This window comes from Macrobrachium rosenbergii, chromosome 57, assembly GCF_040412425.1.
Source record: "Macrobrachium rosenbergii isolate ZJJX-2024 chromosome 57, ASM4041242v1, whole genome shotgun sequence".
NCBI classification, from domain to species: Eukaryota; Metazoa; Arthropoda; class Malacostraca; order Decapoda; family Palaemonidae; genus Macrobrachium; species Macrobrachium rosenbergii.
In genome coordinates, this window is record NC_089797.1 from 7897017 (window position 1) to 7921968 (window position 24952).

General features: G+C 38.7%; 1 protein-coding gene and 1 long non-coding RNA gene across 2 annotated transcripts in view; both read left to right on the plus strand.

The window, feature by feature from the left end:
- The window catches only part of LOC136837125 (uncharacterized), a 56927-nt gene extending 45724 nt beyond the window's left edge, over positions 1-11203 (plus strand). The window contains exons 5-11 of the mRNA XM_067101735.1: positions 454-682; positions 1024-1178; positions 1952-2084; positions 2755-2884; positions 7205-7346; positions 7762-8133; positions 8348-11203. Of these exons, the coding sequence (XP_066957836.1) occupies positions 454-682; positions 1024-1178; positions 1952-2084; positions 2755-2884; positions 7205-7346; positions 7762-8133; positions 8348-8656 (1470 nt within the window). The 3' untranslated portion in view covers positions 8657-11203. The remainder of the gene's footprint in view (positions 1-453; positions 683-1023; positions 1179-1951; positions 2085-2754; positions 2885-7204; positions 7347-7761; positions 8134-8347) is intronic.
- A 3385-nt stretch (positions 11204-14588) lies between these two features.
- On the plus strand, positions 14589-24601 carry LOC136837065 (uncharacterized). Its single transcript, XR_010852566.1, has 3 exons — positions 14589-14699; positions 21015-21102; positions 22307-24601. It is a non-coding gene; the product is annotated as an uncharacterized lncRNA (long non-coding RNA).
- The last annotated feature ends 351 nt before the right edge of the window (positions 24602-24952 follow it).

A 24952-nucleotide genomic window follows, 5' to 3' on the forward strand; every position in this document is an offset into this window, starting at 1 on the left:
GTCTTTGGTGTTTCTGTCCCAGGAATCTGGATGGAAGTCTTTGACATTTCTCATTCTAAGATGCTGGACATAAGTCTCTGAGAACTCCGTTCCAAGAAACTGGAAGAAAGCCTTTGCTGTTTCTGTCCCAGGAAACTGGATTTCATTTCAGGAATCTGGGTATCTTTGGTCATTCCAATTTATGTTACTGGATGGAAGTCTGTGGACTTTGCATTCCATGTACCTGTACCTGCAGGTATGCTTTTACCCTCATATTCCAGGTATATGGATAAAATTAACTGTGTGGAAATTTTGCCTTTCAAATTCCAGTTGATCTTTCTGGGATCCAGTAATAACACTCGATCTTCAGTTAGTATTGCCTTTGGAGGTGGTATTAAAATATTAGGATAATTTAAAAGTAGTACTTATTTTATCTTTTCTCTAGATTTATTATAATAAAATGAATCATTTCAGGGTGTCTTTCTAATGTACCTATACGTGGGATCCATCGTGGCCATTATGTGCATCTACGTCTCTGTCATCATCGACAACTGCCCCTCCATGACGGCCAGCAAAGAGAATCTGACGAAGAACGGTGACCCGGAGTCAGGATCCATCACTTCCTTCGGCACCCTCAAGAGGGCGCACATATCCAGGTCCAAAACCTCCAGGACGTCGTTCTACCTCAGGGTTGGAGCCTTAGGTAAGATTCCCCATGTTTGCAGAACAGAGCAAGGAGAAGAAATGTAGTGAAATAATCGCATTAGCTCTTTTCATGACAGTTAAAGATTTTAACTCATTGATTTTTCTAAAAGATAAAACTTTTTTTTGCATGATTCAAATTTAGCATATATTTACTCATTCTTAATCCATAATAGGATGTGACTCAAGAAGGTGCTGCCCTTCCAGCAAGGATTGTATGATGAAGAAGCTGCCAGCTTCCACACCATACCTTACAAACTACAGACACAACAAGAAAGTATTTTTGTCCTTGATTTTTTTATTTATTTATTTATACATTTTTTGTTTCTCTCTTCCCGACAGTTTTCGGTCTAGGGACCCTGATCTCCAATGGTCTGGAGATCGCCATGCACTCCACCATGAAGGGGGAATGCGTGGAAGACATCGTCTTCGCTCATCCGATTCTGCAAGCTCTCTTCACCTTCCTTCAGATGCATTTCCTCTTCGTCAATTCAGAGGTAAATATAAGCCATAAAAGTCTTACTGGTGTTATTACAGTTTTGTTAGTTCAGAGGTAAACGTCACTTACAAACCTATGCAGTTATTACTCCAGCTTTGTCATGATAGAGATGAACATGGGTCATTCTTATTGTTTAATCTTGTCCCTTCGGAAGTTAACATCAGTTATAAGAGCTACTGTTATTTCAACTCTGTCACTTTTAAGGTCAACTTCAGTTACAGAGGAATACTGTGTGTTTTTTTTTGTTTTTTTTTTTTTTGCAAGTTGAAATGTGAATCTGGATTATGAAGGTTGTGTTCTTCTTAATTCATTGGTAAATAAGAAATGGTAAGTTATGCTGCTGTTATATTGACATGGTCGTTTTTTAAATAAACGTCTACTTAGACTCTACTATGTATAGAGACCATACGGTTGATTCATCAACTTTGTCAGTTCAAGGGCATTCATGAGCTATAGAAGTTATACTGCAGAGTTGTCTAAATTGTATCAATATTGTTCAGAGTTGAGCATCTTTTAAAAGTCCTTTAGTTTTTTCCCTTGTGTCAAGTAAAGGTTTTAAGTATCTGCTACAGAAAGGACGTAGTTCTTTCATTCTACCTGTTTAGATATAAGAAAAAAAATGATAATTTCAGGTATTTAAGTGCCGTAGCAATGATTTCTTATTTTTGTTATGTGATTAGAGTTTTACAGATGAAGTCACTAAAATGAATAACGATAATGTCCATTTTCGTAGGGCATAAACATTTCTCCTTATTTCTTTTATTTCTTCAGGTCATTGTGGAGAAGTTTGGCCAGGTGGCCCGTTTTGGCTTCATGCATCTCGTGGCCACTAACATTGCCATCTGGATTCGTATGGTTGTGTGGGACTCTGCCATTGTCTGGATTCAGGACACTTATGAAAACAGTAAGTGTTTATCTTACATTTCTAATGTTCTCATGTTTCTCCTATCTATCTATCCATCTATCTATTTGTCTATTTATCTATTGATGTATATTATATGTATTTATATGCGTATATGTGTATAGATGATAGATAGACAGATAGTAAGCAAACAGTAATGCAACCCTAAATAAGATATTGAATATTTATGTGCTTTTGTTACCGAAATGTAAGATGTCATTTCCACATTCAAGAAGTTAAATTCATGTATTCTTTAATTAATATATGAACGTAGAGACGATATTCTAATGCCCTCCCTTTGAAGACAGTTCAAATCCTGCTTGACAGCTGAAGTACAATTCTCATTTTATCGTCAGTTACAACATAACACAAGAGTAATGATAGATTTTTGTGGTCTAGATATATTAAAAACTTATATTAAAGTAATAATAACGATAATTTCATTTATAGACTTGAAGGATGACGCATTGTGGAACCACATCGTTTAACTAGAAAGAGACGGAGAAAATAAAATAATAATACTAATAAATTTGTCTGTATATGAGCACCGTAGTATTATATTTCCAGTCAAAGGGGCGAGGGTATAATGCCTGCCAGAGCCACCTTTTTTTGGTGAGAAAAGACGGACGTTTGAAATAACAAGTACTAATCATCTTGACCTTGTCCATTGCAGAGGCCGTGACGGAAATCCCCAAACACGCGGAACAGGTCCTTCGTCTTTATTCCTGCCTGAAGAACAACTCCCTAGGACGCCTTTGGACCAACGCCCAGCCTTACCTATTCCCGTTCCTGGTGGAATACAGGTACGACAGCCCTCTTCGTATTTCGATTCACGAGTTTGTGATTTTGGCTCGTCGTTTGAAAACGAGAAATAACCGTTTTTCGACCTCGTTTCATTTTATCGTTAAGAATCGTTTTTTTTTCTTAATCTTTTCATTAGAATCGCGATTTCTTGAGAATGTCATCTAAGGTCATTTTTTTCTATTCTCAGTATCACGTTTGTTGTGATTGCTTTGGAATCTCGTGTGATTTGATCGTGATGAAATAATTGCTTTGTTTAATTCCCAGTTACATTTTGATAATGTCTTTGGGATCTCATTCCATTCCCCTCATTAAAATAATTCTATTTCGGTTTACGTTTTTCATTCTGATCATTTATTAAGATTGTTATTCTGTTGCATATCCATTTAGAATGTGTCATTTTAACAATGATCTCTCTAGAATCTCATTTCATCTCGTCGTAAAAGTATAAAAGGAATTTCTTTTAACTTTTGTTGCAGTTCGTAAAAGGAAACACGTCCTGATTCTCAGTTTCATTTTACCGTGAAAATATTACAGTATTAAAACGGTAATTTTAATTTTACACTATTACCCATAAAATATTACAATATTAAGACGGTAATTTTAATATTACAATATTACCCTAAAAATATTACAGTATTAGAATTGTAGTTTTTCTGATTTAAATGCATTAGAAGATCATCATTTCGAATCTCCCCGTAGGGCTTAGTGCCGTCAGTGTACCTCATGCGGTACACTGTAGGCATTACGTAAGATTCTTTGCAGCGTGCCTTCGGCCCCTAGCTACAACCCCTTTCGTTCCTTTTACTGTACCTCCTTTCATATTCTGTTTCTTCCATCTTACTTTCCACCCTCTCCTAACAATTGATTCATAGTGTAACTGCTTTGAGGTTTTCCTCCTGTTACACATTTCAAACCTTTTACTGTCAATTTTCGTTTCAGCGCTGAATGATCTCATAGGTCCCAGTGCTTGGCCTTTGGCCTAAATTCTAAATTCAGTTCAATTCATTTCGAATCTTTATTTCATTTTAAAAATAATGGCTGCCTTTTCTCAACATGTTAACATTTGGTGTGATAAATGTATATTTAAAATCACGTTAATGGCAGTTGAAATGTTCTGTGATCACAAAATTGTTTTCTTAAATTTTTTTAAAATACAAATTCTTTAAGAAAAACATTAGTATTGCAAAATACTGCCCCAAAATTGAGTAGTTCTGTGACTTTTAAAAGTTGAAATAGATGGTCATTTCTGTGTAACATCATTCAGTTACTTGTAAATCCTTGTTGGGATTGATTACAAAAGTTCTCATTTTATTTCTGTGTTGTTCTTGTTCACAGTTATTAATGATTATTCCTAGATAAATTTCACATATGACACATATCATATCATGTATATTACTGTGCATCTCATGGACTTTAAACTTGACTTCTGTAGTGGACTTCGGCTTGCATGCTGTTTGAGGACGACTTTCACCAGGACTTTGATCATTCCCTTTAGGACTTTCATTTCCTCCTAGCCAATCCACTCCTCTCTCTAGCGTCTACCTGCATGACTTGGACCGTACACGGGACTCGGGAGACTAATAGTCTTTTGCAGCTTGTACTTGTATTCTTGCACCCACCGGAAGGGCTTAGTATTTGGGTGAAGGGTCACAGCTCGTAAAAGTCCGATTTACTCTAGTGTTCATGGTGAATTGTCACTCCGTTGCCACACCGCAGTCAGAGGATCTCTGGTAGTTTAATGTTTGTAGGTAAACTTGTTAGTTTACAGTGTGGATCTACGTGATGTACCCGGTATGAGGGACTTGTGTACTGGACTCATGTACTGCTCATCGCACCAGCGCTCGGCTGGAGAAAGGCAATTTTGATATTTAAGAATTCAAAAGCAAAATTATTACTTTAGCGTTTTCAAGTCACGATGTAGGCCTTGGCATCTAAAACCTTTGTAATAAAAGATCTTAAGATATCAGTGCTTACCTGTGACCAAAATTTTTGAAATTCCAAATCGTGATTAGGGTCCTGGTATCTCCCATTATTTTTCAGTTTATTTTCCTGAGACATAGTTCTGGCCTTAGTATCAAGCACCTCAATTAGTTATTTTAGCAAGAGCCCAAGTTTTGACCCTGGTTCCCATGCCATTGTTCCATATTAAGCTCCAATTGCCTTCAGCATTCAGAGCTCCAGTTTTACCTTTGCCTACTGAGCCCCAGTCTGAACTCTAATATTGAAAGTTATATATGTGACTGTGGCCTAGTCGTAAGATCAAAAAGCCCAAGCAACAAGAAAGTTAGTGTAATCCGACGTTGAAGTCTAGAGCCCCAGTTTAGACCTCATGATCCTAAGCTGCAATTATCCACAGTTTTTTTTTCAGCTGTTAGCATTCATATCCTAACTATAAGTGGTTGCGACAGGAAACCTGTTTGTCCTCCAATAGGACTAGGACTGTGGACTAACTGCTGCACAGACCACCTGGTACAAACTTCCGTAGAGCTTCCAGATATTTTGTTCTATGCTGTTGTTTGTCTGACAGATTGATTTAACCATTTGATCCACAAAAGTGATGTACGTTTCAATATTTAATAGACAGTGTCACCATCAATTACTGAAGACTCACTCATCTCAAGACGTCTGGTTATCCTTGCATAACTGTTGAATGCACACCTAGGTCAGAAATATTTATGTTGACCTTTGCATTGCTTACAGCACCGATCCCATTTTAAGTATTTGCCAGTAATTTATGTCAGCCTTGTTGCAAATGTATTCTTGTGAAACATGAATTATATCTACTAGAGAAATTTTCAAGCATGAAGGATTTTGAGCAAAACTTCGAAAACTAATTTTGGTGAGGTGGACCTAATGATCAAGAAACATCATTGTATTTATTTTCTTAATGGCACTTTTTCATTGTGCTGTCTTATTCACCGAGCTCAGACAATTAAGTATACTGACTCTCCAAGGGGACTTGAATCATGACAAGTGTGAGATTAATTAGTTGAGTACTGAATTAGCCCTACTTCACCACATGATTATTGATAAGTAATCACAGACCAGTAGCAAATACTTATTGAGAAGTATTTATATTTAATACATTTTTCATGTAATCATCATTAATTAATATGTACTCAGACTCCTTGAGATTAAACCAGTTCCAGAAACTTGACAATCTTTGGCATAGCTGAATGGGTTTCCAACTCTGTTCATACATGTTATTTGTGAACTACAACTGATTTATAATAGTAAGAGTCACTACCATCACCACAGATATAAATAACAACATGGTTTTGTTGAAATATAGCATTAAATCTTACCATATTCAAATGTAACCACTCCTACAATAATCAGAATGAGAATGGGCATCAGAGTTATTTCTAAGAGCCTACAGAATACCCTATTGTCATATGAGCTGCTTGATATGAATATTGCTGTCACTTACCAATTTTGCTCTTCATTAGTCCGACTGTACAAGGTTTATTTGTTACTGATTAAAACTTCATTCCATCAGAAGCAACAGGGGACATGGTCCAACTAAGCAGATGCATGGTCTTAAACTCTGGATGCAATGCAAAGGTCCTTTTTTAATTACTGTTAGTGTTCACTGAAGTAAACTATTCTTTCATTCTAAAATTTGCAAGACATGTGACTGGATATACGGAAGAATTAGACTTCATACACATAACGGTCTCATGTACTTAGTTTCACTTATTAGAAATATTGCAGATTGTCTGTGCAGTAAACTTTCCAGGGGTAACCCAAGAGGATTATCCAAGCAGTCCTTGAAGAAGTAACGGAAGCTGTAATGTGCAACTTCTGTGGCCAAGTTATGGTTTACAGTGCAGTAGAGGTGACGCATCCAGATTATTTGAGTCGTATATCTGAACACAAGGTAAACAGGAGATTATGCAACTAGATATCAGCCACTTTTTCATTTAACCTTAAATTGTCATTAAAGATGGATCCCTAGTCTGCATTTTTCCAGTCCTTGCTTAACTCATTGCATAGAGTAGTGCATTCAATAAACAGGTAAGTAGAAAAGCTCACAAAGGCACACATAGTGGTATAAGAACATGTGATGAGTCCCCTATTGTCTATAGATTAATTCCTACCTACTCATCATGAAACTCATTAGTTAGAATATTTGAGAAGCAAATACTCTGGGTCAAGTGGTTAAGAAAACAAGGTTATGATTGGGAGCTAAATAGAAAAGTATCTTTGCTCAACTTACTGTCTTTGGGGATGCATGTTGCATGACTATTCCTTGAATCTTAAAAGCTAACAGAATTAATGGTCCATAGCTGAAGGTATTTACTGACTTTTCCTTACAGCTTGATAGCAGCTGCTGTTACTTACATCATGTGGTGCAATGTTGGAAAGGAAAGGCTCAAGAAGCTAGGCCAACTGGGAAAATCTTCCTCGGATGACTCAACTACTCTAGACAAACGCAATGTCAGGAAAGGATATTGGAAGGTTAGTATATTGTTAAAAACTTGAAGTATACAATAAGGGCAACTTAATTCCCTTGAGTTTCTTGTAGTGTCAATAGTATTCAATTAAACGGTTTAGCACGTTTGCCAAATATTGATTGAGTTGCTTCAGGGTATTCTGCAATATCTGTAGATAAATGTGGGAAGTTTGTCTCGTATAACAGTTCAAATACACAGTTCACAGTTGTTACTCTTAAATAAATAACAGTGGTGGGTAAAGAAACTCTCTTGTTCAGAACTGGTAACGTTGTCTATGATGAAAGCTCTGTGTATACTAGGGGTAGGTCTATGATGAAGAGCTCTGTGTATACTAGCCTACCCCCATCCTAGGATGCCTTGGCCTGCTTAACCTTTCCTAGGGAGCCTTTGCTAATATTGAATTTTGTTTGTTCTTTCAGGTGGACTGCCGATCAGCTTCCAAAGGTCTCTTTCTTGGGTTGCTGTGCTTAGTCGGAGGGATTGTTGTTTTGATCATTTTCTTCGTCATGAAGGACCAAGAAGACTTTAAGACTAAGATGTTCTGGATCTCCAACGGCACTCAAATGATAATCCTGGCCCTCTCAGTCATCTGCACTGTCATAGGTTTCCTACAGATTCCAAAGTTATCTGTGTCCACCTCAAAACCCTTGGACCTGGATCACTTACTTTTGTCCGTGACTATTGTCGGTGTCTACTTATTTTCAATCTTCGGGATGATTGTTGGAGGAATAAGCTACAGTGAATCAGAGTCACTGGCAACGTTCTGTGTTCATGGGCTGCTGTTTTTACAGGTAACTGTGGGCTGTTTTATACTTTGGATTATATAAATGCCACTAATGTTAAATGTGATATCTAATTTGCTATGTATTTTTTAATGCTTTTTGTTTTCATTTGTCAATGGAGATACTTTTGCAGTGGATCAAAGCAATTTTGCAATAAAAATTCTTGTCATGTTTAGAAATGAACTGCAATAACAACAAAAAATAATGTTGTGCCGCTTTGCAGGTATCTCTTCAGGGAATGTTAGTAGCAGAAGCAAGCCGACGTACATGTACCTCGCGTTATCAGATGCTCACCAAACCAGGACGACAAGTTATCACTTTCCTACTATTTTCCAATATAACGCTTTGGGTTTTGGATACCTTTATGACCTATACCAGTATATCACAACAGTTCCAATTTGGTTTCTATGGACTACTAGCATGGGGAATCATATCGCGCATCACCTTACCTTTGCTCATTTTATACCGTTTCCATTCTGCTGTCATTCTTGTTGAGATCTGGAAGAACACTTACAGAACAAAAGCTGACTAGGAAGTATCACCTACAGCCAGCTCAGAACCAAGCGGTCAGGCAACATCATTTTCCACACCGAAACGGAAACAGTTCCTCACTCTTAATTTGACACGTCGTCCCCCCTTTTCAAAGTTTCCTCAGTATTTAAAGAAAAAACCTTTGAATATCCCTGAGTGTTTGCCTGAGGAATCGATATCTCGCAATTCAAGTGATGCAAGTCATATAGGAATTATTCATTCATCGATACTAACGACACCCTCCATAAGCACCAGAGCTCCCCCGGTTGACTCGGAGATTCCCCTACACTCTCCACCGCCCCTTCCCCCACGACCCCCATTTGCTAGCTCCTCAAAATCTACAAAACACTCGACTGATCTTTGCTCTCTGTCCTCTGCTTCTTTCTCCTCCACCACTTCCAATCCTTCCGCTTCCATTCCAGTATTGACGAAGGTGATCCCCATCGGGTCAGACCTGATGGCAGCACCACTCTTGAGAGATCAAGCTGTTATGTGCAATTTCTCCCAGGACTCCCTTTTGCAGTACGGTCAAGATATTGCAAATAACATGAACCGCAGCACAGCACACATGAGTTTAGTGTCCCCGGCTGTTGCTCAGCAAAACGATGAAAGGAAAGAAAGGGTGAAGAGGCGAGACCAGAAACTGAGAAAGTTACTGTTTGGGAATTATGCAACACTGCAAAGGCAAAGAAGTTTAGTATTGAAAGAAATGATGACCAGCCATGGTCACAAAGGCTATTTAATCACTTCTCAGCATGTTCAGTCTGATTTGAGAAAAGTTTTGAAAAAGACACTGAAAGGAAAATCAACCGAGAGTAGATCTAGGAGAAAAAGCTCAGTGGATAAAATTAGGAACTGGATGATGAAACGTCGCGGTTCACGCTCCAGATTAATCAATAGCTGTGATGGAAGTGCTGCAGCTTCTTGTGTCAGTGGTGAAAGAGTTGATGAAGAACCAAATTATGAGAGCAGCGATACGGAAAGTAATTCTTATCTGACTCCAAAGCCAGTTCCCTCTACAAGATATTCCTCTCAGACAGAGGGCACGATCTCTCACAGTCAGTTGCTTTTTGATAGTGAAGTAAGGCCTGATCTAAGAGACCAGTATAGCCATACTTGCATAGTACAAAGACAGGACGGCTTAAGAGAGAAGGGCACTCAACACTTACAAGAAAATCTGTCTTCATCATTTCAGTTAAGTGGCACAAGTTCCAATAAAGTATCCAATCTGACAAATTTAGAACTGAGTGATATATTCAAGAAACCGAATATTTTTATTTCAAGCTCAAAGAGGATTCAAGATACATTGTCTCTCAGGGAAAAGGCAGAGAATAAGATACATGTTGAAATGAACACTGGACAGCATCACGAAGATGGAGAGGACGACAAGGATGGCGAAAAGTCGTTATCTCTGTCTCAGTTGTCATTTGAAGGTAAATCGCGACCAGAATCAAGGCTGGATAAAGTTCGACGTGCTTGGAAAGAGCAGGAAATTTACTCTCTTAATCCTTTCGATTCTTGGAGGCTGCGCCACCATGATTTCGTTCTGTACGAGCCAGCACAAAATCCACAAGAAGACTTCTTCTCTAACACCAGCGAAATTTCCATCTCGCCCAGTCCTCAAAACAGTCGGGATTATTATTCAAGCAACAGAATGCCCATAAGAAAACGTGTCCAGAACTTCTGGAAAGACCAGGAGTCTTCCCAGTCTCAGACACGACGAGCACCGACTGTGGAGCGAAAGCAAGGGGACATCCCACTTCATCCTTCATCTCCAACGAAACATTCTCACTTATTCCCTCCTCCAGAGGACATTTTTTCCGCCCTCGACCAGTTCAGAATAACTTTGTTTCTCACACTGTATCGTTGCAAATAGATGATTCCTACTCTGACGCCTCCCCCCTCGTCCTTGGCTGGCTGCAGGTGCCACCTGAAACGTTTCAACAACCAAGGAATAACACATTCCGAAAGGCACCTTGGTTCCAGAATTTACACTTCCTCCACAGGCAGCAACCACACCCATTTGATTTGTAAATACACAACGTTACGTTTAGTATAATTTATTCCTGAAGTTGACCCCTCTCGGTCAGAGGGAGGTTAGGTCACTGCGCAGAGGACTAATGTTTTGTTCCCTCTCACGATGTATGTATAAGTAGTTTTATTTCTGTTGTACGCGAATGTGTTTTAGGTTAGTAATGACTTAGTGTTTTAAAATTTTTTGTTGCATTGAATGTAAACTGTGTTGATGTGCCTTCCAGTCTTAGATGTCTATTCAGAATAGAACTCTCCTTTCACGTTCCATTGCATTCTGCCAATGTTTAGTAAAAGTTCGAGTTAGATACACAGTTTGTCTGCCAAATATGATACTTTAATGCTCAGTTATGTGTAGATATGTTTTATCTGTAACTTTAACAGGGTAAAATCTTAATTTACTGGTATGGGTCATATTTTTTCATAGCTATGTATATTTTTATTATACTCTGTTGGTTAAGGGACTGTGATGTACAAAGAATATTTATTGCAAACTGATAATAAAGTTTAGTTCTAACTGATTGTTTTCTTGCTAATACTTCAGTGTTGTGTTCATCGTATTTTTAATGCTTTTCCTTATTTTTTTTTAATTTTGTCTTTTTGTTGTTGCCTTTCCTTGTAAAGGAGTATCTAGGTATTTAAAATGGAGTAATAGTAGCTCAGTTCCATTTGAGTTACCCTACACTTTTCGATTACCACAAAAAATCACAAACTTTTAAAAGTAACAGTTATCACCTGTATTTTTTAACATTTAGACCCAATATGTTCCCAGTCTAAGATAAACATTGATAGTATTTCCTAATAAATAAACAATAAAAAGATTCTTACAGATATTTACTATGTTGCAATTATTTGTGCAGTACAGTATATAGAAACTAAGACCGTTTACTCAAATTCAAATAAAATGCCAAGAGCTTTTTCTTCACATTTTACCAAGTTTTTCCATTTGTAATGTGTTTATGGAAGAAATTTAGTTGAAAAAAATAAGTTAACACAAAGACAATACAGAAAATAGCTTAAGTTAACTTTACATATGTAAGAAAGTAAAAATAAATTTAAGGAGACTTAAAACTTAATACGAAGAACGTTTGATAAATCATGCACTGTTTTCAACTTCTTAAGGCGAAAGGCAGACGGAGTTCGAAGAAGCATCTGTGGTATAACTTGGAAATTTGGCATTTGGTCAGTATACCCCGTTTACTCGGTAACCAGTCAAAACCGTCCTTTCTTTCATCTTCCAATCTCATTGGCCGAGATTTCGAAGTGTGTGTTGTGTGTGTGTGTTGTAAAGAAGCAGATAGTCCCAGATGAACTATTTGAGGATGGTTTGACCATTCCTCGAATAGTATGTCTTCAGCAGTGAAACTGAGACGACCTACTACTGAAGCTGGGACTTTTATCGTAACAAAGAGGTGAGACAAACTTTTTTTAAGGTTTAATTTTTCGTTATAAAATTCGCACGATCATGAACACCAGAGGCGAAATTATAGTAATGACACGGAATTCTTTATGATTACAAGGTCTTCGGTATGAGAAAGCCTTTGATTACCATGGAATCCAAGAGTAAGGTTGTCTCTCTCTCTCTCTCTCTCTCTCTCTCTCTCTCTCTCTCTCTCTCTCTCTCTCTCTCTCTCTCTCTCTGTGTGTGTGTGTGTGTTAGGACTCTGCATTAATGCACAAATCCATCTTGTGTAGATTGATTGTAATGCACCACCAAAAATTTATTTCAATGCAATCCATTTGTATCGCTTCGTCCGCAAGTAAGAATTAGCTGTGTAAGAAAGCTGCATTGTTGCATTTGCAAACTGAAATTAAGATGACCCATATCACTGAATGAAGAGAACTATGGATAGTATCCCCTTTTAAGGTCATTACTCCAAACCATTTGAAGGCAACAGAGTGAATCCATCCTTGGGCTGCTGTGTGCACGATCGGATCCAGAAAAATTTCATAGGAGAGCACAAATTTTCATATTATACATACATACACAAATATATATATATATATATATATATATATATATATATATATATATATATATATATATATATATATATATATATATATATATATATATATATATATATATATATATATAATTGTTATTATTATCTTTTTCTAAAATTTTATTTCTATAATAGATTTTATATTTTTTCCCATTTTTATATTTTTCATTTATAGCATTACCTAAATCTTCAATATTATTATTTTGTCATTATTTTTCATGGGGGGGGGGCTCGTGCCCAGGTGCGCCCCCCTGGGTCCACTAGTGGCTGTGTGTAACCATTATTCTTACGAGAGAGGGAAAGAAAGAGAGAGAGAGAGGGAGAGACGGATCAGCTATCGTCAGTGGCAGTTGGGGTGTGCTGCAGTGTTCGTTGTCAAATATATTTTGAGAATTATATCTTTGAAGGTTTTAATTTAGTTGATTAGGTTTTACTTCAAGACTTCCTCACAGGTAGGCAGCAGTGAGTTTTGTTGATGGGATCTTTAGTGAACCAAAACCTATTGTGTCCGGAGTTCCACTAGGTAGTGTTCGTAGCTCACTGGTACTTTTAATGTATACAAGTGATATGGCTGTTGGCCAGGAAAACAAGATTGTTCAGTATGCCGATGATGCAACACTTGTGGGTGTAGTAAAGCCTCCACTTATGAGAAATGAAGCTGCCCTCAGCCTCAACTGGGACATGGACCGGGTCAGTGAATGATGTGGTCGGTGGGGTATGAGGCTGAACTCCAGTAAAACGAAAACACTATTGATTAGCTGAACTCGTACAGATTTTCCACACCATCCTCCCCTTCAGGTGGATGGAACTTTGCTGAATAAGTCTGAAGCTTTAACTATTCTAGATGTAACTTTGACTCGCATCTTACTTTTGAGAAACATCTAATGAAAGTTCCAGCAAATGCCGCAAGAAAGTTAGGTATTGTTGGGAAGGCCTAATATACTGTATTTATAAGTGATAAAATCATTGCAACCTGGTTTAGGTCATTTGTGCTTCCTTTACTAGAATGCTGTTCTCCGATATGGAGGTCTGCTTCTGCCAGAGATTTATCTCTTTTAGATAGAATGGTTCGCCGTGGCAGGTTGCGTTTCCTGATGTTAGCAGTTATTAATTTGGACCATCGACGGATGGTCTCTTGCTTGTCACTTTGTCATAAGTTCTATTTTAATAGAGATCTTTCACATTCACAGTTGATCCCTGATCCCCTTTTCCTGCCGAGATCAACCAGATTTGCTGAACCGCAGCACCAATAGTAGTAAATGTGCTTCGCTGTCGAACTTCTCAGTTCCAGAGGTCCTTTATTCCTCACGCCGTTCGACTTTGAAACAGTCTCCCTGAGGATATCAGGCACTGGAACTTCAAAAGTTCAAGCGAAGATGCAGTGCACTACTGCCCTAATGGTATTCTCCTTGCATTTTAATATACTTTGTGTATTTATTAATTTATTTTTTCTTTGAATAAGTGAGATCTCTTCTGTATTTCCCTTTACCTTCTCTTACTTCGTAATTAGCACCATACTGTTTGTAAGCTCGAATTTTAAGTCAGTGCACTCAGTGGTCCCTGTGGCCTTGTTCCACATGAATAGAGTTCATCTTCTGAATAATAATAATAATAATAATAATAATAATAATAATAATAATAATAATAACAATATAATAATATAATAATAATAATAATAATGAACGATGTTTTGTCGTATTGTGTTGATATATTAAATTAGATGTTCATAACATAGTGGTTTTCTAGTTAAAGTCTCGTTCTGTGAAACCGTATGAACAATTAATATATAATTAATACTGATAGTAATTATGAAAGATTTTGTACCATCAAATATACTAAAACTATCAAGAAATTATTGAAATAGTATTCAAAACCGTCGAAATAGTATTGGAACCTGTGTCACGTGACTAGATTTGACTGAGCAGGGAGCTGTCCTACTTGATGTCCGTTTTCATCAACCGCATTTTTGTTTTGGAGTGGATGGCAATTTGTATCATTAAGCTGAATGTAAGTATCACCCTGGTCATTAGAAGTTTATTACAATATATATTGGGTAGATTAAAGCGGTATATAAACGCAACCTGAAAAAACTTGTGTTATAAACAGGAAAGAATTCCTCAAGACTGTGAATTCTAGGCTAATTGGCCACCAGCCTTGCCGAGTATTTAAATACGAGGCCACCGTAGTCTACCCGTGAGTGTCTAAGTCAACTTCACTGCGAAATTTCATGCGGTTTGCAGTGACCTACTAAGATTAATAATGCAAGTCTATGTTACTCCTAGGTAGTGTAAAACTGTGCCCTGTAGCCAAAGAATATGGTGGTAATTAGGTAGTAAGAGATGGTAAAAGGGTAGAGGTGTATGGATGAGTGTACCCTATTCCAATTACAGGTTAGGCTCCCCTACTGATGGTAGGTTGTAAATAAGGGAATAATTTCGGCGTTGTGGGTTTAGCAGGACCAAAGGATCAGGTAAATGGTACTTTAAACCATTATCACATTTTGGACTAGAAAATTTCTTCTTTTGCTTTAGTAAGTGCTTGGAACGTTTCAGACGTTCGTTCCGTTAGCAATTAACCAAACCAACCAAATATAACCTAACCTAGGGTACCAGGTCCTTACCCTAGTGGATGACATTAGTTAGGAAACATTCCATAAACTTGCCATAATCTGAATCAGAACTTTCAAAGGAATTAATAACCTTGTATTTCACTCGTTTTATGCTTTCCACACCCAAAAACCTTGCTTTCTATGGCCACCCTCGGTCGTAAATGCAGTAATGGTTTAAAGCAAAATAATACCAAGAATCCTTAGGAGACAAACTGAAGGTCAGTGAGTATGGCCTGTCACTGGTGAAGAGGAGAAGGTGTGTTAAATGGCCTAAGTATTGCACAAATCATGGACAGTGATGCTCATTGAGCTAAATCATTATTAGCATATCTGGCTTGAATTTTAGAAAACATGATCCTTAGGTATGAGTTATAATCAAATTTATGACATGTAGTTAAGCTTAGGTTAGTACCATAAGTATCCCCACTCTCCAGGTTTCTGGGCCTTTGTTGTGGGTTATGCACGTTGGAGAGGAGCTATCCAGGTCAGACTTATTAAACTCAGATTTATGTGTTTGCTCTAACTAAAGTAGCCAGGGCTTTTCCACATTTTTTTACCCAAACTGTTTTGTGGTGCCCATCAGTTGACGAACCCAGTGTGGCATCGAGTTTAAGCCTAATAGCTCAAATATGTAAGGCCAATTCAGTTAGCTCGAAGACTGATGATTTTGATTATTTCAGATACAGATATGGAATAGGTATATGGCATACTCTTACCCAGAACTGACTGAAATATTCCAGTCACAGTTTCAGAGTAAGTGTCATAATTGCAGAGTTTAGGTTGTTTGTGTAGTCTTCTTCAGAAGGTCTGGAACATTTCGTCATTACAGCCATTTTGTCTAAAGTTATTGGGTTTGCATTAATGGTAGTGTAGTTCTTAGTTCCCATGCAACAGACACTGGATATCACTTGAAATATGTCTGAAATAGCTTCAGGACCTCTCATATATATTCATTAATTCTAGTAGCAAGCCTTGAAACATTCTAAATTGGGACCTTATAAATTAAATTTTTTTATTTTGGCACTTGGAAGGTAGTATCAGCTTCTGGCTCCGATTAGTTACCCATGGGTTCAGAATGTTCAAAATTGAGGGTCAGTTTTACAGAAGTGTGAGGAAGACTGAATACAGTAGACTTTAACTCGAATGGTTGATGACCATTAATTATGATCGTTAGTCCTTATTAAAAGGCAGTAAGTTGGAATGTGCAGATGTCATGCCATCTTTTTCCATTTGGTAAGACAGGAAATTTAAGAATTAATCTTGAAGTACTTAAGACTGCTTTAGGTCATTCAGGTATAGCCTAGGGGTTGCAAGACTGGGTATTGTGTTGGTCATCAGATCTCGTAGCTGATTAATTTTTTAAGGAACATTTAGGTACTGGTGATGAACTGAACTTGAAAACGAAATTTTCTGAACTCTTCAAGAGGTTGGATGCCAATGTAGCTCAGACCAAGTTTATTTTCTGTCGCTACGGTTGTCAGCACTAGAAATAGGGACTCGCCTGTTTTATTGAAGCACAACAGGAATGCACCTCAACCGAACAGCAAAATAAGTAAATACATGCTCTCTGGGGGGGAACAGAATTGAAACCTGTGGCCTTGATTAATACATATACTGTATTTACAGTTACAGTGAATTAAATGGAGTGGATAGATTTGTTGGCACAGTGCATTAATAGTTGATTAACTTTCACAATTAACTGCAGGATTCTTCATGTAGAACTGGGCTCCTGGTTTGGAAAAGCGAAGCGTGCAGCACGCAAGACTTTGAGTTCCTCTTTGAAATTGTGAGAGACGATGCACAGGTCATCGACTCCTGTAAAGAGAGGGATGACAGATGGGTGAAAATGCCCTCAAAATGCCCATCAAACGGACAATAATAACAAGAGCACGAGTAAAGGAGGTTATTAATTCGCTTATATATCACTGTCACAAGGGATAATTGCTCATTTAATCACTGAGATTAAAGGGACACCAAATATAATTTCACTGCACTTGGAGGAAACATGGCAGGATGTAACAAAGATAGAAAAAGTTAAGTATACCTCAGTTTAACCAGACCACTGAACTGATTAACAGCTCTCCTAGGGCTGGCCCAAAAGATTAGACTTATTTTGTGTGGCTAAGAACCAATTGGTTACCTAGCAGCGGGACCTACAAAGTTAAGTATACCTTAGTTTAACCAGACCACTGAGCTGATTATCAGCTCTCCTAGGGCTGGCCCAAAGGATTAGATTTATTTTATGTGGCTAAGAACCAATTGGTTACCTAGCAACGGGACCTACAGCTTATTGTGGAATCCGAACTACATTATAACGAGAAATGAATCTCTTTCACCAGAAATAGATTTCTCTAATTCTTCATTGGCCGGTCGGAGAATCGAACGCGGGCCCAGCAGAGTGCTAGCCGAGAACGATACCAACCCGTCCAATGAAGAATTACGTACAGCTTACTGTGGAATCCGAACCACATTATACCGAGAAATGAATTTCTTTCACCAGAAATAAATTCCTCTAATTCTTCATTGGCTGGCTGGAGAATCGAACGCGGGCCCAGCAGAGTGCTAGCCGAGAACTATACCGACCCGTCCAATGAGGAACTAATAAGTTCGAGATAAAGGATAAAGTTAAGGGCAAACTCCTTGCAAACCAGACGTACCTTTTGCAATGTGGGAATTGCTTAGCACCATGATTGGATTGCCTTTCCTAAATCAGCTGTGGACAGGGAGCATCAATGGTTGCTTCACTTTAGGACATCAATGGAATGGTGACAGCCCTTGGATCAGCCCCTGGGAGGTATTTCTCAGAGTTCTTACTCTGATGAGAAGGTTGTGTGTGACTGACTTGTTTTTCTTTAAAAAGCTCCTTCTCTCTCTTCACTGGTCTGTCCTCCTTAGCTGACTGGATGCCTTCTGGAGATTTTTCTCCCAGGTATGGCCTGGAAATACAAAGAATTCACCCGACAGAGACAGTGAACAAAAGGCAGGAAACGGGTGTTCTCCCTTGAGACGGGGAACAGATAGACTTGTGAGAGGGTGCAAAAATGAGAGCAGGTAGACATTGACTGCTAGTTTGTTAAAGGGAGCAGGTCGCTTATAAAGCGGCGTGCGGATGTCAGTACAAAGACATACAAGGACATACAGGCGACCCGAGGTCAATTGTTCTCAATGTGAAACAGGACAGGTAAATACAGATAACGTGACAAATAAAATTAACAGATTAGACAACAATGCTCTGGCACATGTACAATATAAAAGAGCACAAATGAGTAAGTAATAAATGCACATTTACACAAAACATGGCTAGGTACCCCGACCTAAGTTCAGGAGAAAAGGCACTGTAGAAAATGGGAGGTTCATTAAAGAAAACCCATTGAGCGGGGACTTTACAATACACCCCTTAACACCCTCTGCAGGAGATGTCGTCCCCACAGCCCACCCTGCCCACAAGAAAGTCGCGTGGCCGCCCCCATAAGGCCCCGGAGCCAGGCAGCGCTGCAGCCAACTGCTCCCGCACGCAATGCACCCCCCAGCTGACATCGCGGAGCTGCGGCCCGCTCCAGCACCCCAGCAGATACTTGCTTTAATCAGACGTTACCTACATCTTGGGGGGGGGGAAGTATTGTAAAGTCCCCGCTCAATGGGTTTTCTTTAGTGAACCTCCCATTCTCTACAGTGCCTTTTCTCCTGACCTTAGGTCGGGGTACCTAGCCGTGTTTTATTTATGTAAGTGTGCATTTATTACTTACTCATTTGTGCCCTTTTGTATTGTACATGTGTCAGAGCATTGTTGTGTCTAATCTGTTAATTTTATTTGTCACGTTATCTGTATTTACCTGTCCTGTTTCACATTGAGACCATTGACCTCGGGTCACCTGTATGTCCTTGTATGTCTTTGTACTGATGTCCACACGCTGCTTTATAAGCAACCTGCTCCCTTAATAAACTAGCAGTCAATGTCTACCTGGTCTCTCTTTTGGTGATTGGTTGGCCGCCTCCTGACGACGGCGTTTATCTCCTCTTCTGCAGTTTCCTCCGGCTGGAGGGAGTTGATGGGGTGTGCAGGTGTGGATGTCGGCTTTGCTGCCCTCGTGGAGTCAGTCAGCTGCTGTGCCGTTTTAATCAGGTCCTCGAGGGGCAGGGTGTAAGGCTCCAAGATCTGGGTCTGAACCTCCGGGAGGAGCTGACGGAGGAAGATCTCCTCGACAGGCTTATCTCCGTGTGCCTGCCGCTGCCGTCCGTCCAGGTAGGATGAGAAGTTCCTGGATGACGTTCCATGTCTCCAGGAGGATTTGGTCGTGCGGGGGGTTGTTGGCGAGGTTGAGGGCGCGGGTGGCTGTCTCAGAGACCGGCAGGGAGCAGGTCTTGACGAGAGGGGCTTTCAGCTTCTGGTGGGTGGCAGGACTTGCAGCAGATACCCACGGGGCGATCTTCCTGTAAACCTCCTCCGGGAGGGCGTTAATTACGATGTCTGACTGTAGCACTTCGTCGGTCAGGCCTGCCAACCTGAACTACCCCCTCGACCCTGAGAGCCATGATGACGGGTTGTGGTGTGAGAACAGCGGTAGCTTTATGGCGAGGGCGGACCTTGGTTGGTCTGTCAGGAAGGGCAGCACACGAGGAGCAGGTACCGGCGTGGAGGAGCGCATAAGTCTTGGCGTGTGGAAGGGCGCGAGTGGGTTTTGCGCGAGGGAGATATCAGACTCCGCGAAGTTCGCAGTTATTTGTATGTGGGAGGGAATGTCTGCGTCCATGCTTGCTTCTGCACTTTCACTCAGAGTTTGAGTTACACTCGCATCAATACACGCTTGGGAGCATGCCATGTGGGTCCGCTAATGACGCCGGTGATCTGCCGACGAGGGTCAGTACGCCCGAACGCTTTGTTAAAGCGCCGTAGTTAGTCCGTTAGGGGCATGGGTTAGTTCATCAGGCCAGGACTAAGTCGCCTTTTGGGTCTGTTAATGGCTCCAGGAACCACTCCAGAGTCACCACTGTGAGAGGGTGCAAAAGAGAGAGCAGGTAGACATTGACTGCTAGTTTATTAAGGGAGCAAGTCGCTTGTAAAGCGGCATGCGGACGTCAGTGCAAAGACATACAGGTGACCCAAGGTCAATTGTTCTCAATGTGAAACAGGACAGGTAAACACAGATAACTTGACAAATAAAATTAACAGATCAGACAACAATGCGCTGACACATGTACAATACAAAAGGGCACAAATGAGTAAGTAATAAATGCACATTTACATAAATAAAACACGGCTAGTTACCCCGACCTAAGGTCAGGAGAAAAGGCACCGTAGAAAACGGGAGGTTCACTAAAGAAAACCCATTGAGTGGGGACTTTACAGACTGGACCCCCACACCCTGAACCTTCCCTTCTACAATTTCAAAATTATTTGTTTCTTTAGAATGGGAATCCTTCAGTTTCTTAGTGGGCAGAACGCCCGGTATTTGTTACACTATCTTTTTTAAATTAAGAGATTTTCAAGCATTTGTGGCCAGCATTGAAATCATAACTGCCTTGCTGCAGCCCCCGGATACATGGGAGGAGGGCTGGGCAAGATTTGAACAGCAATTCACTGTGTGACTATAAAAGAAATGTGAATAGGAAACTGGAAGCTTGATTATAGCTAATTATGCCCTTATTTTGGTAAGTTGCAAGAAAGAAGACCTCAATTTTCCATGATTTAATTAACTTAGTTTTCATCTTTTCAGGTGATCTACAGCTTGCAATTTCTTTGAATGAAGTAATTGTTGAATGTGAAGAAAATAATCCTAAGAAGTTCTGTGTACATTAACAAAGGTAGGTGTTTAATAAATATGAAACGAGGTGCCTTGGGAAATGAATTATTTGGCTGGGCTTTGGTTTTACGGAAACTCAGAATAATATCATTTGAAGTTTTGGACTGGAGTCTAGGACAGAATAAAAATACAATATGAAATTCAAGGCTGGGAACTGTCAGTGCCTGTAGCAATTAGAATATTCATGAAAAGGAAGATCATTTGGTAAAGTATTAGTAATTACATAGGGAAATGAACGAGGGAGGCAGATCGCTGTAGATTCGTAACTTGTATTTAGCGCCTTGGTATTGTGAAATCTTCAATTTCTGTAGTACTATAGTTGATGCATTTTAAGAATATCATTTGGCCATGCCCACACCCTCCCTACCCCATCCCAGCCTAACCCCCTCCCCTCTTTCACGATATTACTCGTACGGCTGGCAGAGCTGTCCGTATTGTGAGCCAGACTCCTCTACCCATCTCTGGGTGGGTGGAAGGTAGGGGGTGCTTCCCTCTGGGGTCTACCACTCCTCCCTGGGATGAGCAAGTTTCACAGAGAGAGAGAGAGAGAGAGAGAATTACTAATTGTGTTGTTGTGAAGAGGAAACTTTCAGAAGTGTGTTTACAGAACACTTGTAGTACAAAAATAAGTACCAATTTACAGGTTCTAGAGCCACCTTTAGTCATTGAATGAATAACCTCTTGATGTTATCAGTGTCACAGCCAAGCAGCAACTGATATCGTCGGAGAGTGCAGTACAATAATGTCATGCATTATCTATGGTGCCAGAGAAAGGGGCTTGGCCGAGTGAGATTCTTAAAATGTGTCGACCATAGGCTAATATTCTCTGTGCAACCCCTTTCGTTTAAATGGTCTCATAAATGTTATGGCCAGCCCCAAGTAGTAATAATAATTGTGTAGTATTAAATTCAGATTTGGAATTTATGTAATTTGCTCTTTGAAATAAGAAGCCTATGTCACTTTGTAGTGAACTTTGCAGTGCAGCCTGATCGCTAATTACTTCATAATTTACTATGAATAATTAAACTTTTATTAGGATGTCCTTGATAAAAAACTACAGACATTCACCCTAAGTTGAAAAAGACCTTGTCCAAACTGCACCCATCTTAATACAGGGGCCTACATATAAGATGCTTGGGGCCTGTTATAACTAAGTACATTATCAGTATTTGACATGCCATTAATTTCCTCCTCATTTTTTTCAGGATAGATTCTACGGCTAGGAAGCATGAATGGGTGAAGCTGAATAGAAACCAATCGTATGCTCTGAATTCCACACGTAACTGCTATGAAAGAAGTGCTTTCACTCCAGGAGACAACAACATTTTTATTGATTAAATTTGTATGAAGGGCTAGAATATAGTGGTCATCTACAGATGACAATTGGTGTTGATGACAGAGATAAAGAATTATTGTCCAATTAGCATAAATCTTAAAAAGTATCATACTTCAGTATAGAGAGATTATAACCTTATTTCTTTTGACCATTAAAACTAAGATAGTGAAAGTTTATAGTATTGTGTAAATATTAGTTTATCAGGGCCATAACAGTGCATATTTATTCAAAGTTGAGTGGAGTTCAGCTTTGCTTGCAGTTTCTTTTGAACTTTTATTTGTCAATATGGGTCACTTTAGTTCAGGATGTATATACGAGTATAGTTTATTACTTAACCAGCCACAGGTTCCTTATTTCGGGATATTCATTTCTCAACATTCATTTTGTCTCAATGATTAGACTTTGGTAGCTCAGTATTATTCATGATTTGCACTGCACACTGAATATTAAAGTAGTTTTGACAAAAATTTTGCTGAAACTCCCTTATACACTGCACACTGTAAAGCTTTCTTCACATTAGCACACTGGAGTACCCTTTGTGCTTTTCTGAAGTCTTAATGCATCTCTTAGGCTTCATGTTGCACTCTGTACACATCTGGAGTCTTCTACACTGTACATGCTTTGAAACATCAGCATGCATTAGGCAGACTTTGCTAGAGGAGTCTTGCACTATATGCTTGCTGAAGTCCCTTGTGCTCACTGTGTACTATGTGCTTTTGCTTTTTCATCCCCACATAGGGACTAAGTACTTCACTCTTAACATTTTCACAGTGGGTCCATGATCACAGATATTTGGTTCTTAATATCTCATTGTATGAAGTTGTGGTATATTTGTAGGTATAAAGTGCAGATCTTGCAGAAAATGAGAAAGTGTTTATAATGAATTTATATTCAAATGTGTTAGTCATTGTGTAGTTAGGTTTATGACTAGTAAAATTCATACCTTAGAGCTGTTTAGATAAATTTACTTGTTGATTCTTGTAGTTAAGGTTATTAGGTCTGTCTTCAAAGGTATGTAATATTTAATAAAGGTTTATTTTCACAAGGGAGAAATGAATAAAATTATTCTGAAAAGTCAGGTGTAAAATTGATGGTATGAATTTCAAACTCTTTGGTTATTTTTATGAAAAATTACCAATTCGATGAAAATTATAGCACTTAGAATTGTAATTTTTTACTTGGTAATTAATTATTAGATTTTGTTGTTGAAAATACTATTTCGTGGCCAATTCATGAAAATTTGTATAAATAATATAGAAAATTTTAACTTGCTGAGCATCATTTACTGAAATTAGTAAGCATATTTTCTTGGGCAGAATTTGTTATTTTTGTTTGTAAATCATATTTCATTACTAATTTTGTGAAGCAAAGTTTCAAGTAAACCACTGTAAGAAAAACCAGCATGTGACCCATTTAATCAAATCCCACGTCAACAAAAATGACAAACTCTGTCCAAGAAAATAGGCTTGTTTACTCATTAAAATAACGCTTAACAAGTTTAAGTTGTCATATTAATTCACCAAATTTTCATGAACTTAGACAGGTAGTAGTATTTTCATGAAATGAATTTTAAAATGTATAAGGGTATCAGAACATTTAGAATTCAAAGTGATATTCTGTAGGTGGAGTATACATGTGACAGTACTGGACTTTTAATGATAATTCGGAAAAATCCCTTCGTCTAAGGTAACATTCATTCGTGCACTTGACATAAAGAAGGGATACAGATACATATCCCATGTTTTGTAGAAATGTGTGTTTAAATATCAATCTTGAAGGAATTTTAACTGATTTGTTTGTCTAGAATGAACAGAAACACATATTTGACAAGTTTACCGAGGTTATGGGTAATAATGAAACCTTTTTTTTTTTTTTTGGTTAGAAAGGTTACTGTGCTGTCACCGTATAGCTTACTAAGAGACAAGTCAGGGGTTTATGGTTCTGGTAAATGTCTGGACTTATGGAATGCAAAGGCTGACTTGTAAAACAGTTATTTTTTTCTGTCACCGGAAATGAGGAAACAGTCCTCATGCTTAGGTTATCTTTAATTGAAGATTTAACTGATATGAAATAATCTGAGTCAATTTAGTTGCCCTTTTTTGCACAAGTCACTCAATTATTGCTGTTTTTGTAAATATATGCTGAAGTATATGTTGTTCACTGACTTAGGTGTGTGCTAGTTTCCTTTGAAGGTTAGCACTGAATGGCTAACTTGGTGTTGGTTTTCAGAATAGTGGTACTGTTTTTAGGAGTTGCATTTTTTACTGTTGTAGTGGTTTAAATTCAAAACTTGTTTAGCTTTCTCACTTCTACAAAATTGTCTTGATAGGACTTACTGACTGTTAGAAATCAATGGACTGATGTTCAGTTTTACAGGTGCTGTATATACCTCATCTTGGGTAGCTTGATTTCAGGTGGGGATCAGGATGTAGGCGATGAAATTTCTCGATTTTGACATTAATATCCAATTTATCCTTCAAGATGTCTGTGGATCCATGTAGATATTTCCAAAGGT